The following is a 17,959-nucleotide window of genomic DNA, read 5'->3' on the forward strand; positions in this document are numbered from 1 at the left end:
CAGTTTTGTCTTAATTGCTGAGTTTGTTAGTTTTTTTTTTTCCCTCCAGGGGGTCTTTTGTGGGCTCTAGTGTCCCTTATTTGAAAGTAGACTGACAAGAAGGGGGTAGACATGCGGCAAACGTCGGCCGGGTCCAGGAATCGAACCCGCAACCGCCACGTCGAGGACTGAAGGCCTCCAAATGTGGGTCACGCTATCCACCACAGCACGCCCTGAGTTTGTTGTTTTTAAGGCAAATGTCCTTTCTTAGAGTCTGTATTCTCTGGTTAATGATTAATTGATTACTAAATTAGTTAACGATTATTTCAATAATCACAATTAAGCTGATTAATCGTTTCTGCCCAAACGGAGTTAAGTGTTTGAAGGAGGCATAAAGAATGAAAGACAAACCGTTTCTTTTAACAAAGATTTTTTTAATAGAAAAAGATAAACAATCAGAGGTTTAACAAATACAAAGTAAACTCTTTACAGCACATTTACAGCTCTACTGTATATTTTAAGTCACTGTCAGTGAAAATAACTGATAACTGAATTATTTCCCCTGTTTAGCTTGGTTTGGACTTTTCCATTTCATGATGGAGATCGAGTTTCGCCTCATCGATCCTCGTTTTCGTCATGCAGAGATTGACATATCAGTGATTTTAATGTGTTTTCTTCTACACATTTAATCAACCTACCGAACCCAGTAACTAGAAGCTGCTGAAGCCTCCTTAAAAAACCAATGACCTTCATAAGCATGTGGTAGAAAACTAGGCGGTGTGAGTGAAAGAGAGCGTTTATTTATAGAAACCATCGACAGACTAAGACATTAATGCACTTAAGTGTAACTAAGAAGAAGTAACTGGTTTTTCTTATTAGAAGTGAAAACATCACATCACATACGAGGTTCTCGGACTTTGGCCCTGTACAACAAGAGCATTTATATTATAGTGCAATGTATGCTGGAGGCAGCCCAGCATGAATATTATTATATATATATATAGGTATATATATATTTGTTAATCAGTACAGTTGAGACAATGCCCCTGCTTTTCAAGTTCTTCCATAGAAAGTTTACGATCATCAAGTTTGAGGCCTGAAAGAAACACTGCTCAAATAAAAATACTTTCCAGCAAACATAATTTAAATCTAAAGTAGCAACAACAGAAAGAAAACAGCGTTCATTAACTCAGGTTCCTATTGCTTTACGGGTTGTGAGTTTCTCCTCTCCTACGACCAAAGACTCTGCTGGATTTATCCTCCCTCACCTGTCGAGAGCTGGAGGCTGGAGGTCATCACCGTGGACGCAGAGTGGGAGGGTCAGGCGTCATCTCTTGACCTTTGCGTCCTCTTTAATCTTCCATATCATCAGCTCCATGCAGGCTGATGCGTCCTCACTGGAGTCGTGGCCCTCCACTGCGAACACAAGCACAAGGTCAGCCGCCCCTTGTTGCTAGGAAACGGTAGGAAACACTGATCATGTGACCAAACGGTGAGGAGGAAATTAATGACGTTTGTGAAGGAAGGAACCTCATGGGCGAAGTGGTTAGACTTTTATTTACTAAAAAATATTGAAATTAAGAGTTTTTAGAATATAAATAGATATTTAATTTGTTTTATATTCTAAATTGTATGGTGCCAAATTAGTCTAAATTAGATTCACAAAGCGTGAAAGACAATAAAAGAAGACTTTATTGTCAAACTATTAGCAAGTCTGTATAATCGGGCTTTAAAAGTTTTATATCAAAAGCCAAACAGATTCCATCTTTGTCACATTTTGGCTAAATTTGGCATTTTGGACTTTCCTAATTTTATAAATGATAATCTTTTAAAATTGATTTTTAAATGTTTAAATGGGACCTGTCCAGGGTGTACCCCGCCTCTCGCCCGGGACGCAGCTGGAGATAGGCACCAGCAACCCTCCCGACCCCATTTAGGGAAGAAGGGTGTAAAGAAAATGGATGGATGGATGGATGTTTAAATGGAAATGCACCTACACCATTAAGCGATTGCATACAGAGACTGCAGGGCAATAGCAGATTTTTTTCCATGTTATAAGTTAAATAATCTGCCAGTGGGACTAGTTCTTTTTAATTACTGACTGAAAACAAGCTCCTATATCTTCTTGGAAAGTTACTTGTTTTGTCTTATTTCTAATTTACTAAGATATTTGCACTAAAAACAAGACCAAATGTTGTTTTTTTGTTTTTGCAGTGTTTATATTTCTGTATATAAATCAGATTTATCTGTCTTATTAAGTGTTATAACATGAGATTTGTTGTGAATTGTTGGTATATAAATAAAAAGATTTCAGTTGAATATTTATTTTATTAGTTACAGACTCTGACTGCATAAATCATTTCCTCAACGTTTTTGGAAATTAAGACTGAAGCACTATACTTATTTATAGGATGAGTAACACTGGAAAAAAATAACTTTTAGTTCCTAAAAATATAAGATTTATTCAGGATTTCTGAATCCAGACTAATAAAGGAGTTAATTTCTAAACACTTAAAAGAACATTAAACATCACAAAACCAGAATTTAAGCAGTTTGTGTCTTCTGGTGTGTTTTTATTTCCCAGTTTTGCTGCTGGCACTTTAAATCTTTCGTTTTTGTAAATTTTCATTATCAACAGGACAAATTTTGCAGGCGAGGTCACTGAAAAAAATGACAAACTTTGCCATATTTATCAACACAGAGCTGCATCGACAACAATCTCCAGATCAATAATCATCCAACAAATTGGACGAATGAGGCAAATGGAAAATTTTAACCTTTTTAATAGAAATGTTATGATTTGGAGTACCATATTAGAAATGAAGAAGCAAGCTTCCACAGCAGCAATAGCGACATCTGCTGGTGATTTGTGCGTATTACACAAACTAACCCAAGAAACAAAGTTTATCTGGAGCAGATTCAAACATTTACCAGTCTGAAATCAGAGCAGCAACGCTCCAATTCCATTAATTAGTCTACAATTTGTCTCTGTTTTTATGTACAACAACGCAACAAAGTTTTGTTGAAATCTGGTTTGTTAAATTATTACATATTTAAAACTAAAAGTAAGAATATTTGTGTTTGGCTGACTTTTTTTTTTTTGTTGCTACTTGGCAGTAAAGTGCTGGAAAGCCGGTGTATTTTTAACAAGATCAGATTTAGTGAGACATAGTTTAGCTATATAAAATAAGTAATTGTTGGAAAAAGAATAAGTTGTTCTAACTGCACAGCTTCATCTGCGGGTTGTCTGGTGAATTTTCTCACCGTTGTCCTGGATGATGCGTTTGAGGTAATCGGCCATCAGGGTCTTCAAGGCACGTTTGTAGGGCAGACCGAGGCGGTGAGGAAAAACGATGGCTGTGTCTACAACTGAGCTGTGGATGAGCTGGAAACAGAGAGGAAAAAATAAAATTTGTAAAATAAACCTTACTCTTTAAAAATATCATTGGTTTTAGTCGATTTATTTACTGGAAAGAAAAACATTTTTATCACAGAAAAGGACTGGATTGCTCTGTCAGACATTAGATTTGTGCAACAAGTTGCAGATTTTTGTTAAAGCAGCCATTTTTGTCCTCAATTAGTTACATTTATGGACTTCAGTTTGAGAAAGGCAATATTATTATTATTATTACTTTTAGCTCACCAAGTACTGCAAAACCAAACAAAGATTACAGACTAGCATAACAAATAATTGGTCTACAAAATAACCAACTAGATAAGCAAAGAGAACAAACAAAACCCCCCAAAATCATAAATTAAACTGGATGAAACTTTAGAAATGAACTTTCTGCATGAAGTCATGAGGCAGCAGTTTTCCTCATGATTGTGTAAACAATGAAACATTTCTGGAACAAAAACATTTTTTTATTTTGTGTTGCATAAGATTCTAATTTTCTGAGAATATTTAGTTGTTTTTATTTTTCAAAATAAAAATCATCAAAACGACTGAAATAAACCCCTTAAATACATTACCAACAGTGTGTAATGAAAATAAAACAATTTTTAAATCAATTTAATAAAATTCTATATTATGTCATGCATTACCTGCAGCCATTTTTTTTAAAGACTACTGGTACATATACTGCAAAAACGAGTATTTTTAGTCTCATTTCTAGTGCAAATATCTCAGTAAAGTTGAATTAAGACAAAACTAATTTATAAGTAACTTTTCAGGAAGCTATAGAACCTCATTTTAAGTCAATAAAAATATAGATGAAAAAGTTCTAGTTAAAACATGGGAAATATAACTTATTATAAATGAATTTCTAAGTATTTTTCTCATCAATATTAAGGAATTATTGACTTAAATCAAGCTCTTTTATCTTGCTATTAATTCAGTCTTATTTCAAGTGAACTGATATTTGTGGTAAAAACTAGACTAAAAATACTTGGTAATATTTTGTGTTTTTGCAGTGCTCATGCAGCTCAAACAACCAGCGCCTGGAGAAGATGATGAAGAGGATGATGAAGGTCACCTTGAGTGCGAGCAGGTCGCTCTCCAGACTGTGTCCGATGAGGATGGACTCCGCCCTGAACATGCTGAGCAGAACCGCCTGAACGTCTCTCAGGGTGATGGTGGCGTTCACCAAGTCTTCCTCGGTGACGCCTGAGAATCTGTGAGAGAGACGCAGCTTCGTCACACCCAACTAACGGCGCGTTCACACCTGCAGCCATCCAAGATGGCGCCGGGAGTCGCTTCCTATTCCCTCACCGTGTGTTGTAGTCGACCACTTTGCTGTCGGGCTTCACAAACGTGTCGTAGACGACCTTCATCTCGGAGTCGATGACGGTGACCCTGGTCAGCTCCAGGCCCTGCTTAGTGTAGCACTGATCACATAGACAGGGAACAACCAATTAAAGCTAAGCTACGATAATGTTTATCATAAATTACCACATTTATTCTTTTATTTTTGTTTGTTTTTAAGGGATTTCATTTTTGGAAAATCAGGATTTATTTTCACCACCATTTTGTTTTTTACAGCTTTTATTTATTTGGTCTTTGAATTCAGGTCAACTCTACGCCACAATGGATCAGGCTAAGAATTGTTTTTTTAACCAAAATAAATGTCAAATGTCTGTGGAAGAGGATTAAGACCGATGGAAAAAAAAAATTCTCACGTTTTATTTTTTCTCAGAATTCAGACTTTAGTCTCAGATTTCGGACTGATTAGATCCAGATCGCTAAACAATTTCTTACTAAAACACTTTTTTTCACAGTTTCAAAATGGGTTTTTTTTCTAGTGAAATAGCTTCTTTTCTGCTAATATTCTCTCCTAATTAAACAAAAATTCTCACATCCTGTCCCTAACACTCCTTCGTACAACTGACAGAACGGATGACTGAATTAAAAGCCAGTTTTTAGAAATATTTTTGCAGCGTCTTGTTTTAGAAAAGAAAGCAGGCAAAAAAGAAAATAAATTAAAATTGCACCTGGCCTGAAAAGAATCATTGGTTTTCTGATTAAGCCATGCTGCCCAGCCGTGGTTTACGGAGCGACTCGAGGCGATTCTTCTTCCCGTTTCGCTCCAACTCACCATCTCACAATCCAAAGCGAACACTCCGCCGTTTCCGTCCGGTGGCAGCGGTTTGCTGAACGTCGACACGAAGCCGTCCAGGGACTCTTTACGGCCGTCCTGCACGTGTTGCTACGGAAACGCAGAGCGATGGAGAAAATTAAACGATCAGAAATGAATATTAGACAATTAAAGGAGGTACATGAAGATTTAAAAAGCTTTCCTAAAAATCCAAAGCAAAATCTTAACTAACCTAATTTATTTAGCAATAAAAGATAGTTAGACAACTATAATAAATAAATTAAATTAAAATAAATATTAAATAAATAAATCAATAAACAAACAAGAATAGCTACAAACGTAAATAACTTTAGCAATAAATAAAAATAAACAAGTGACTATAGTCAATAAATTTGTTATAGTTAATAAATTAACAAATAAACACTCCTAAACACCTACAGTTAAATAAATTGATGATTAAAATAAATTATAAACAAATAATTACATTTAAATATTTATAATCAAATAAAATAACTTACATTTTAAGTTGTTTTAAAAGAAAATACACTAATACATAAATAAATAACAGACATTAAATAAAAGATCTAATACATAAATAAACTAATAAATGAATAGCCATAGTTAAATAAATAAAAACAATACAAGTAACTAAATAAATAAACACAGAGCTTTAATTTTTAGTATCTCTAACTAAAATAAGCTAATACCACTATTAACACTATTATAATACAACTAATGTAGCACTAAAAGAATCAAACATCAAATACAATCTTAAAAAATAATAAAGTGACTTGGTTACACTTTTTTACTTCTTTCTTACTTTCTTACTTTCTTTCTTACTTCTTAATTACTTCTTTCCAAACAATGAAATGTTTGGATAATTAATTCAATTGCTTGTCCAGCTAATAAACGTAACATGTCAATGTTTATTTTAGGGTTTTACTACTTCTAGAATAATCTTCGAGTCCACATCTTTCTAATATATCATCATCGTTTTGTTGCGATACCTTTGCTATCTGGCATCCAGGAGCTCCGACGGCAGCCGAGCAGCAGCTGTACGTCGTCTCCCAGCCGCCGGCGACTGAGAGGAGAATAAAACGCGTTCAGGAGACGACCGACTCAGAAGGAAAGACAACTCAGAGCGTTTACCTCTGTGCCTGCGTAAGCGCCCCCAGTGATAGCTGCACTCCTCTCTGCGGACGCAGCTGCCGTTGACGCTGACCTTATACTCGGCGCCGCAGCGGCAGCATATCCTACCGAACGCTACAGGAAGATTAGCAGAAACCTTTTAGCTGAAAGCGTGGTGTTGGTTTGAGACGGACAGCGCTGCGTATTTCCTCACGGTCTGGGCAGATCTTTCTCTCTGGCTGGTTGTGGATGACGGCCTTGCCAGAGGCCTCGGGGTTTAGCCGCGGGTATCCGTGCTCCTGCAGCTGCTCCTCTGTCATCAGGTACGCCTGCAGCTTCCTGTACAGGCTGGCACCTACACAAACAACAGAGCAACAACTAAATCTATCACAAACTCCTAAAACAAAATGAGACACAAATCTGACTTTTTCCTTATGTAACAGAGATCCAGAAATATCCACAGTTTGTTTGTAATTAGTTACATTTACTTGAGTAGCTTTTATTAAAAAGGAGTATCATTTTTAGATATGCTGTACTTTTTACTTATACTTCAGTAATTTTATTATTAAATATTTCTGCTCTTAATGAGTAAAATTTCTGGATTTTCTACCCACAGCATGAAAAGCAAACATGTTTTAACCAAAAATCCACCACACAGACACACACCTGCAGCTTTTCTTAAAGTTTCATAAGTTTTTTACTGAAAGAAACTGATTTGAAAACATTTTCTTTTGCTTGATTTTGTTATTTTTTTGTTACTTCTCTGAATTATTGTCATTTTTATCCTTAAAATACCAAAATTTCCACTTGATTTTATATTGTTGTCCATCTGATGATGTGATTTTTATATTTTAAATGATTGATGATTTGATCAGTTACTCAGCACTTGAGTAGACTCAAATACTTTTTTACTCTTACTTAAGAAATTTCTTGGATGGCTGCTTTTTACTTTTACTTGGGTAAAAATATGTTGAACTAGAGCTACTCTTACCTGAGTAAAAGTAAAAAGTAAACAATCAAGAAATTACACAACTAGGAGTAAAAAAAGCATTTGGTAAAAAGTCTACTCAAGTTCAGAGTAACAGATGAAATTATCATTCATATTTTAATATAAGTAAAAATTAACAAAATCAGGCAAGAGAAAATGTTTCCAAATCAGTTTCTTTCAATAAAAAAACGTATGAAACAAAATCAAAAAGGAAACAAATTTCTTCTTTCCTTTTTGATCAGAAAAGGTTTAATTTTGTAATTTTCTTGTTATTTAGCTGGAGCGCCGTTAGGATGCTCCATCTGACGAGGGGTCATGGGTTGGTGACCCTCAGATTGTCACATGGCAGCTTAAACAGACCTTCTACTGTGAAACTGCTTCTAGACTGCAAGCAGCATCTCACAGAAAAAAAAAGGTTTTACTTTTTGTTTTTTTTAGAGATATAATCTGCGTTTTCTGCTGCCAAGCATGTGATCAAGTCACGCATAAAGAGCTGAATCCAGAAAAACACAAACAAGAAGAGAGAAATGAGAACATCTGTCATCTGATCTGAAATGGAGGCCATGTGTTTTTTTACCGGAGAGTTTCTCCTCCTGCTGTTTGCCCGACCGGTTGACAGTGAAGCTGGTTGTGGCTGCAAGACGACCTCCCAGAACCTCCTCGTGGGACAGCGCCTTTCGCTTAACTGCAAGCCCAGAATCCTCTGCAGAAAATGGAAAAACAGATCCACTGGCTGTCATTTCATTAATGATAAAACAGATGAGCTGCACAAAACTGAAAACTAACATATATTCACTCCCTCGTACTTGTTGTAACAAATTCAGATAAAATGTTTTCTTCCTCCACCATAAAAAATCTGAAAATTTATTTACAATTGTAATGTTTCAATTGTTGATTTTTGCGTTTTTTATGATGTGAAGCACTTTGAACCGCCTTGTTGCTGAAATGTACTATGCAAATAAAATTTGATTTACAAACAACACTAATGAACAAAAATAATTTAAAAACTAAGATATATCAGATAATAATATATCTTATATCTGCGGACTAAACGCAGATAATGGAAATTTAAACTTTATAGATGGGAGTTGAGACTACATACTTTTGACAGGCAATGAACACGAACTGCTTTTGCCCCGAAGCTTCTTCAGCGTGTTGACGGCAACGTTGAGGTAGATGTTTTTACTGCTACTGCGCTCGTACACCAGCTTCTCCTCATCAAGGGCCTGAAACAACCGTCACAACCATCTTTAAGTGAAAACGTCAACCAAACCAAAAGCTTGTGGTCAAACCGCTTGTTTGACCATAATTAGTCAGACAAGCGGTTCTGTTAATAAACAACACAAACCAACTCTAGCAGAGCAGAATGAAGAGATAATGTTCACACCGTCTGAAATGCAACATCCTCCGAAGGGCAAAACTTGACACATTCGTCTATGAACGTGTTGAGGTAGCGCTGGCGGATGTTGGTGGGAACTTTCGCCCCGAACTCAGTGGGGATGACCGGACGCCTCATGGAGGAGCTCTGGGGAAAAAAAAGACAAACATGCAGAGAAGGGAGTCACTTAAGAAAAACTGAATTTACACAATGATCCTTAAAGCCTTCACGAGACTTTAAGAAAAATTAACACCAGCTCTGTTTAGTCCGCTTTAATCCAACTCTAGTATGTTTGCCTAGAAAGTCTGGTTTGCTTGGGAAGGTGTGTATGCGCCAACAAAACCTGACGTGAACCATCTTACTGCCTATACAGCAAAAACACAAAATCTTATCAAGTATTTTGCTCTAGTTTCTCGCAAAATTTTTTATTGCACTTAAAATAAGACAAACTAACTTACAAGTAATTTTTCAACAAGAAATGGGAGCTTGTTTTAAGTAAATAATTCCTTACTTTTGATGAGAAAGTACTTGTTCCACTGGCAGATTAGTTCAGATATTTTTCACATTATACGTAAAATAATATGCCAATGGAATTAGTACTAGTTGGAGATCGCTCCAAAAGCAGGATATGGATTACAGCACAAGGCATTCTGGGTAAATACAATAAAAACAAATGCAGGAGTTCAGCTCTAGCAAAAGAAATGGTTTGTGGTCCTACAACTACTAAAACCTGGCACTACTCCATTTTCATTTTGTGAAGAACACTGCAAAAACACAAAATCTCAAAGTATTTTAACTTAAAAGTAGATTTTCAGTAAGCTATAAGAGTTTGTTTTAAGTAAATAATTTCTTAATATTAATGTAAAAGTAATAGCTCCACTCACAGATTATTTCACTTAAATCAAGACATGTTTTCCCATGTTAAAAGAAATAACACGTCAGTGACACTAGTACTTTTAAAATCAATATTAAGGAATTATTGACTTAAAAAAATCTCCTATTTCTTGCTGAAAATCTACTTGTAAGTTAGTTTAGTCTTATTTCAAAAGAACTAAGATATTTGTACTAGGAACTATAGAAAAATACTTGTTGAGATTTTGTGTTTTTGCATAGAAAGTTGCGCTCAGTTTCTTAATTAGTTCTTGCTACAGCGCCACCACAGGTGAGGGAGTGACCAGGATTTTGAAATAGTTGGTTTGTTTCACTGTACCAGCTGAAAATCTAACAAATGTTTCAACTTTGGTCCCTAATCAGTCTAACAGACTTCTAGAGATTTCCAGCACTGTGCAGAAATAAAAAAACATCTGTAAGCTTATCAAATAATGCCTGACATGAATAGTTAAAAATCACCTTCATGGTGGGTGTGTGTGCCGTCCTCTTCTGCGCCACCGTAGACGAGGTTTTGGACAGAATGCCAACTGTGGTTTGGCTCTTCACCCCCTGGGGAGTCTCACTGGCAGCTGGTTTTCCATGTGCTGGACCTGCTGGGACAAACATCCACATTTGACTTATTATAGAGCCCAGCACAAACTTTCAACCAGAGCCGGGAGGCTTCCTACTCGTCTTGGTGGAGGTTATCTGAGGATTGGGCCGGTGAGCGATTCTCTTCTTCTCTCCGGCAAAGCTGGAGGTCGAGCTCTGTGAGGCGGCTTTGACTGATGCTGAAAGTTGGGCGGCTTGCTGCTGCGCCAGCTGCATACGCTGGAAGCAGACCTCCTGCGGAGTGGGCCGCTTGTACGGCCGGACCGCTGTCTTCAAAGGTGCATCGGTCTGGAAAGTAACAACAAAAATATTGGTATTATGAAAGTATGTGAACACACACATACTTACCAAGTATTTTGCTTGGTAAATATTTTGCAAATTTGCCAAGCATTTTTGTTTAAAAACACAACATTTACACTATTTTTGTCTAGTTTCTGGTGAAGATATGTTAGTAAACGTGAAGTAAGACAAAACTAACTTAAAAGTAACTTTTCAGGAAGATATAGTAGCTTGTTTTAGGTTAATAATTCCTTAACATTGACTAAAAAGAAGTATTTTTTTCACTTATTTCAAAATCAAGGGAAAGTGTGCCGTTACCTAGCAACCGTAGCCCAGCCCAGCCTGTCACCTAGCAACCCAGTTCTGGTTCCACTGGCAGATTTCTTCACTTATAACATGGCAAAATGTTTTGTTGTAAGTGAATTAATATGCCAGTGGAACTAGTACTGTTTTTAAAATCAATATTAAAGAATTATTTACTTAAAATGAGCTACAATATCTTGCTGAAAAGTTACTTCGAAGTCAGTTTTGTCTTATTTCACATTTAAGACAAAACGTGAAATAATACTAGTCTAGTTTGTCAACTGGTGATAAATAACAACATGGAGGATTTTGTAGAGCGTTTTTATATATTTATGTTTAGATTTAAATAATGTTATATAAATAAAGGCTTTATTGGCTCTAGTGGCGCTTGTATGATAGTGAATTGACAGGAAAGTGAGTAATGAGAGAAGGGGGAGGACATGCAGCAAACGTCACCAGGCTGGGAATCAAACCTGCGACAGCCACGTCGAGGACTAAGGGCCCCATATGTGGGTTGTGCTTAACCCCTGCACCACCACAGCATCCCCAAAAAAAGTAATTTTTTTTATTGTGAGGGGCCAAAATCCCATGGATTACAAGAGGGGATAATCTTCTCTTAGCATGACTTTAACTCTGCCTCTCTGAGTTTGTTCTAGTACTACGTTCAATTCTTAGAATACTAATAAAATAAAATCAAAGTACAGAATTAGCTTTAAAGACAGACTTTTACGGCACAGAAACCCGTCAGAGAATCTCTCTGGAATGTTTTCATTAAATCATATCAGGAAAACCCCTGAGCTCTGATTTACAGGTACATGTTTCATCTTGGTTTTACTTCCTTGTTTCTCTGTCGCTACCACCTGACGCTCCACCTCAATTTAGAAATAAAAACATCACAGAATGGTGTGAAGTAAACATCACACAACAGGGGATTTTTCCCACTCTTCACATAAAAGTCAGACTTTAAAAGGTAAACAAGAAACTTCCCCTGTTTCAGTTGATATTTCAGTTGTTCCTCTTCTTCCTTCTACTAACACAAAGCTTGATGTTGTTTTTAAAAATACCATCATTGTTTGCAAAGATTACCTGTGTATGAGTGACTAAATTTGAAGAAAATGTTTGCACATATAATAAAATGTACCATACAATTAAAATGATTCAAAAGAGTCTCACTTACATCTCCTTTGGCAACGAAATGGGACACTCTCTTCTTTTGGCCGGGGAAGAGTGTGGTTAAAGTGCTATCTGTGCTTCTCTCCTCCTCTGAATCCCTGGAAGTCTGAAAAAGCAAAAGGAGAAAAGATAACTACCACACTTCTACCAATTATTTTGTCTGAAATGTTGCTAAATGTAGCAAGAAAGTCACTGAGTTGGTAAAAGAGGTTATTATTAACTGTAAACATGCAGACCTGGTGAGCCGGCTTCACATGTAAGTGACGACCGATTACAGATTTCCCAAATGTAAAGAAATCAATAAATCGGCTGGTCGATAAATTTGTTCACCCCTGGAAGTTAAAATATGAATGAAAAGTAAAAGTAGACGAAAGACAGCAGCACCTGCTTTGCTTGCCGTCCCTTGTCCTCCTTCTTCACATCGTTGGATTCGTTGAAGATCCGCAAACACTCCTCCATCGGATCCGAGTCAAAATCCAGATCGTCCTGAAACATGGAGAAGTCGACTCGGACGTCGTCAGGCTCCTCCCAGCTCGACTTGCTGCGTTCCGGTTCCCCGTCGGCCTCATCCTCAGAGGAAGATGGCGTCCTCACTGAAGCCTTCCTCTTGCTCAGAAGTCCCCTCTTTAACGCGTCGGCTGATTTCCTGACCAGGACTTCCTCCGGCTCGTCGTCGTAGTCCGCCTCCATCGGGTCGGCCTCCTCGGGGCTCTCGTCTCCGAACAGATCTGCGTGGCTCAGACTCAGACTCTTGTCTTCGAATTTCTCTTTTGACGAGCTGGCGCTTTGCTTTGCTTTAGCCAAGCTCCCCTTGCAGCTGCTGGAGCTGCTTTTACTTTTCTTAACGTCCTTTTCTCTTCTACTGCTGTCCAGTTTACCGTTTCTGTGCTGGCTGTCTTTATTCTTGCTTTGGTCTTTCTCACGCTCTGATGGTTTCAGTTTTTTTCTTTCTCGTGCATCTTTGTCTTGTTCACTTAAGGCTCTCTTAAGTTTCTCCACCATCTTGCTTTTACTCTCACATCTCTTTTCATCCCTGCCTTCTCTTTGAACTTTATCCTTCATCTTTAGCATGTTTTTACTATTATCTTTCTGATTTTTGTTCTCCTTCTTTGCAGAGTCTTGCTTAAAGTTTTTACATGATAATTTGTCTTTTGCACTACTGCTGCTACCACTGCTACTTTTAACACCAGATGATTTCTTTACTTCTTTATCAATATTTTGCGTTTTCTCCGGTTTGCTAATTTTTCCATGACCACTTTGATCTGGCAGTTTCTTTTTCTCCAAGTTCTCCTTTTGTTTGGTATTTTCCTGTGAGTCTAAGTCCTGTGCAAGCTCCTCCTTGTTCCTCTGTGTAAGAGCGCCCTTTATACTTTTACTCCTGTCTTTTGTATCTTTCCCCAAAGCGTCTCTGGCCGACACAATGTTGGCCTTTCTTTGCTGGAGATTGCTAAGCGATGTGGGTCGGTACTCTGTTCCAGAGCTCTCCCCATCAGAGTCGGAGATGGTGTACTTTTTTAAGTCTATACTTGCCTGCTGTGGCTTTTTTCCAGGTGTATCATCCTCCTTATCTGAAGCATCCAGCTGATATGCCTTCTTATAGTCAGTCTTAACTGGATGTGAACCCTCGTCTCTCTTGTTTTTCACTGCGATCCCTGCAGAGTAGTTGGACAGAGGGTCATACTCCATATCTGTAGACGGCCTAGAGTTGTCCAGAGTGTATTTGCACTTTGCAGAGGATGCAGTGTTCAGATACTTGGGGCTCTGGGGAGGATAGGGGACTTTTGTCCGAGACTGAGGCTTTTTCAGGGAAGTGGGGACATATTCCATAGAGCTGCTGTTGTACTTCTGACTGTCTGAATCCAAGGTGTACTTGCTGCAGCTCGGAGTGGGATCATATCCTCCCGATGTGATCTGATAGCTCCCAGGGTCGTAAGCCAGGTGCGAGGCCGCTGCTTGGCTTTTAGCGACGTCGGATGAAGACGAACCGGTCTTCTCAGTGGGACTGTAAGGTTCGTCTCCGATGCGAGAGAGCTTCCGCTGTTCTCGCTCCACCTCGCCACGGACTTCCTCGATGGCTTTGTTGACCATCTCCAAGGCGCCGCTGAGGTCCCCAGAAGGAGCAGGCTGCCCATTCTGCTGCTCTTGAGGTCTCACTACGTCTGGATTGAAGGGATCGTAACCCTGGTCTGCAAGAAACACAGAAACAAAATAATAATGACCAATATCGACTAATATCAACTGATCGATGGCAGATTATTTAATTTATTACATGGGAAAATGTCAATATCTTTGGTACTTTGTACGTTTCCTGTATCTTATTTCAAGCTTGCTGTAATATTTCCACTAGAATCTAGACAAAAAAAATACTTGGTAAGATTTTGTGTTTTTGCAGTGTAACTTTCCTCCCAATGGAAAGTTTTGGCTTAAAACATGCAGAACCAACACTTTTTGACATGACAAATGCTGATTTTTTAAAAGTTTTTACAGGTTTTTTTTGCATGGAATCCTGCAATAATTAACAATCAATGTTTATTTTGTTTATGTTGTTGCCATTTGTGTGTGTGGTGGGGGAGGGGTGCATGTGTTACAGGAGCCATGTGGTTTTTGATTGGTCATGTGACGATGAAAGTGATGCAGCACAGGATTGTGGGGTGTTTAATTGAAGCAAATGAGAAACATAAGCTGTGTTTATTGTCAGAGTGTTTAATAGGTAGGGAAAAAATATGCAACAGTGGTAAATATTGGTCATCTGCCCTAGCAGCAATATTAATTTCAGCTTTCAACTTCACTCTGCAGCCCAAATTACTCATTAGATAATGTACAAATCAGATGGAGAAAAAAAACAAGATAAAAGTTTGAACATGTGGAAAACCTTCTAGATAGAAAAAGACAGAAAAATATTGGATGAAAAGGCTTTTAAATAAAATTAAGGAGAGAGATATTCATATTGTAAAAAGAAGATATTGCAATTACTTTATCTCAAAGAAAGAAACAATAATCAAAAAGTCTTGCAAACTGCTATTTTTAAATCCAAAATTTGGATTTAAGGAAGAGTGCACTCTTTAAAGAGAGATGTTTCAAGACTTGCTTTATGTTACAAAAACCAAACTCCAAAGAAACATAATAACAACTACAGGAGGAGTGAAAAATGTTGCTATTGGGATTCTATTAGAGGATACCTGTGCTTACTTTTTTATTTTATCTCAGCAGTCTTGTCTGATTTATTATTAAATGTCTGTGCTATAATAATTCCCAGTGTAGTATATCTAGGGGTGGACCTCTATTTTTCCAAGAAAGCAAAAATTATTTACGATGTAGATTCCATGAAATACAGGTAGATTTATACATCTTATAAACTGACCATATTTTTTCAAAACTCAAGACATGTAGTTCATATGTTTTTTCAGAAACACTTATATTGTCTTGTAAAGACATTTATTTTCTAATGTTACATCCTCAAACTTTAATATTTTATACTGGCATTTTAAATATCAAAAAATAATTTCGCAATTTAACTGACATATTAAGGCTAATTTAAGTGAAGTTAAATGTTTCTAAGAGATACTTCTAAGCCGTCTTTGGACCAAAAATCAACACAATTCACTTTGTAATGCTCTACATTAGGATGCTCTAATGTCTCTGTGGTATAAATTTATATCCAAGTAGCTTTAAAATAGTCTCCCAGCTTACAGTAGTCACAAAATGATAAGGGCATCACCAGAAGCATAGCGAAACCTAGCTTTCACTTTAGAGCAACGGGACGCAGACGGTCTAATAAATATATTTTGGTCAATTTTGTCGCAACAGAAGACAAATGAAGTGAACATTCAACTAAATTAGCACCTTTATGTCCAGACTGCAGCTTTTTAACGTCTCCGTAGGACGGCCGACTCTGCCGGCTGTGTCTGAAGTGACAGTACGGTCTGTTACACCCATTTCTACTGCCTTTGCCGTCGATATAGTCCGCGTAAAACGGACAGTCAATCCCTCGGAAGAAGCCGGTGGACCTTAACATTATCTCCGGATTGCCGTCTCATGCCCGAACTTCCTTCATGGGCTTTGTTTTCCGCGTCGGGTTTCTCAAACAACCAGCAAACTGGAACAATAACAGCGTCCCTAAGGCGCCATGACAGACTAGATGAGATGAGCGAAAGTCTCGCGTGAGTTGCCGTTCGAACACGTCAGAGGGATTGCGGAAACGAAACCAGGTTCCAAAAGACTCCAAACACCATAACCGTTAGAGCAGTTAGGAACATGGCTTCATCTCTAATGAAAGCCTTATTTTGAATCACAGGTTCAGCATTTTATCAGTTTATAGTTCATCTCAACACGACGTCCACTAATAAAGTAACTATGCTTTTTAATTGTATGATCATGCATGAAATTGAAGAGGCGAGGGTTCAGAAAGTTTATTAATACTGATTAAGTTGCATGTAGTCTTCCACTTAGTACAACTTCCTAGTTTTCCCAACAGGATACACTCCACAAAATTCTATACTTTTGTGTGAGGTCATCACCTTGTTGCAAACATTGAAAATGGCTAATTTATTGTTTTAAAAGTATTTTTCTACTGCTTTATTGGTTTAGTTATGTCAGAAACAAGACATAACCACTTTAAGCTACAACTCAGACAAATCAGATATGCCAACATGATACTTTCAATTAAAGCTGATTATATGTCAGCATTTCATACATTTTCACAAATGCAGTGTTCAATTCATTTAAGAAGCAAAAGATTAGAAACTGTCTCATGGTTATGTTTGCAACTTTCCCTTTTGTTTTATGTGCAGCAGCCATATTTCATTTTTCTAGCATGAGGTTGTGTATATGGGTTCCCCCTCTAGGGACAGTTCCTCCTGAATGGATGGATGTCTGGAGAGCCAGTTTAAAGTCTGAATTTTGTAGATTCCTCCAAAACTCGCCAACATTCAGCTCCACAGTTGGAGGTTATTCCAGTTTTCTCAGCCATCGACTTGGAGCTCAAATTGCAGCATCAAGTGTGGAAGAACTATTCCAACAAACCTTTAGAGAAATATAAAACAGAGGATAAAGTAATGACAAGCAAAGGAAATTCAAATATACCAAGAGTCCGATCAATATTTTTAAATACATTTTATGCTAGGAGTGAATTACTTTAACTAAATGGGATAATTAGTCTGCCAGTGCAAAGAAATAAAATGTCCAAAATTTACTCACCTATTAATACAAACAGCCCCTTAAAATTAAAATACATACAAATGTTACAAATAATGTCAAAAACTGATGCATTTTTTTGACAAAGATAGAAGTTTGTCTCTGAATGATTAGTCAATTTCAGTAAACAAGTAATTTTCTCATTTCAGTTTTCAAACTAGCAAACATATCAAACAATAATGCATATTTTAGCCATAAGCTTCTTAAATGACACTTACCTGCACTGCCACTGTCAAATTTCAACCAGATGCCTGCTCAGGCTTTTTATCACCTCCTGAACACCTGTTATTATTCCCAGGTGTTCAGGGCAGGTGACAAGTGAGGTAATAATTGGCTGCCTATCAGCAGGTTAACATCTTGAGGTCATTTTAGTTGGATTTATGATTTTTTTCTGAAATTATAACGCTGCACAATGGTACAAAGGAAAACAAGAAATACGAGAGGTGGAGGGGAAAAAGCAGAAGAGAAGATATAATAATATAAAGACTCAGATTTTGACATTCTGGATTGAGCAGCACACTC

The 17,959-nt window shown here is 37.4% G+C and overlaps 1 protein-coding gene across 2 annotated transcripts; it reads right to left on the reverse strand.

Annotated features, from left to right (window-relative positions):
* Nucleotides 1-759: 759 nt before the first annotated feature.
* rexo1 (REX1, RNA exonuclease 1 homolog) lies at nt 760-16,431 on the reverse strand. 2 transcript variants are annotated; one of them, XM_044130554.1, is made up of 16 exons: nt 16,088-16,431; nt 12,629-14,430; nt 12,249-12,350; nt 10,567-10,777; nt 10,358-10,491; nt 9,017-9,154; nt 8,732-8,855; nt 8,207-8,332; nt 6,856-6,996; nt 6,663-6,776; nt 6,521-6,594; nt 5,514-5,624; nt 4,691-4,806; nt 4,455-4,593; nt 3,244-3,364; nt 760-1,395 (listed from the first exon to the last, which is right to left on the reverse strand). In XM_044130554.1, exons 1-16 carry the CDS (start codon nt 16,257-16,259, stop codon nt 1,307-1,309), a joined length of 3,714 nt encoding a protein of 1,237 aa, XP_043986489.1. In that variant the 5' UTR covers nt 16,260-16,431; the 3' UTR covers nt 760-1,306. The 2 variants fall into 2 exon arrangements, with proteins under 2 accessions (XP_043986489.1, XP_043986491.1); XM_044130556.1 differs by having other exon boundaries at nt 10,358-10,488; nt 16,088-16,430.
* Nucleotides 16,432-17,959: the final 1,528 nt, after the last annotated feature.

Source organism: Gambusia affinis, linkage group LG10 (genome assembly GCF_019740435.1).
Source record: "Gambusia affinis linkage group LG10, SWU_Gaff_1.0, whole genome shotgun sequence".
Taxonomy (NCBI): domain Eukaryota; kingdom Metazoa; phylum Chordata; class Actinopteri; order Cyprinodontiformes; family Poeciliidae; genus Gambusia; species Gambusia affinis.

Excerpts from the sequence above, each read along its gene's own strand:
- rexo1 (XM_044130554.1), bottom strand. The coding sequence starts at position 16,259 with ATGTTAAGGTCCACCGGCTTCTTCCGAGGGATTGACTGTCCGTTTTAC. Across the intron at positions 10,778-12,248 it reads ATTTCGTTGCCAAAGGAGAT|ACCGATGCACCTTTGAAGAC; the intron begins GTAAGTGAGACT and ends GTTACTTTCCAG. Across the intron at positions 5,625-6,520 it reads CTGGATGCCAGATAGCAAAG|CAACACGTGCAGGACGGCCG; the intron begins GTATCGCAACAA and ends GCGTTTCCGTAG.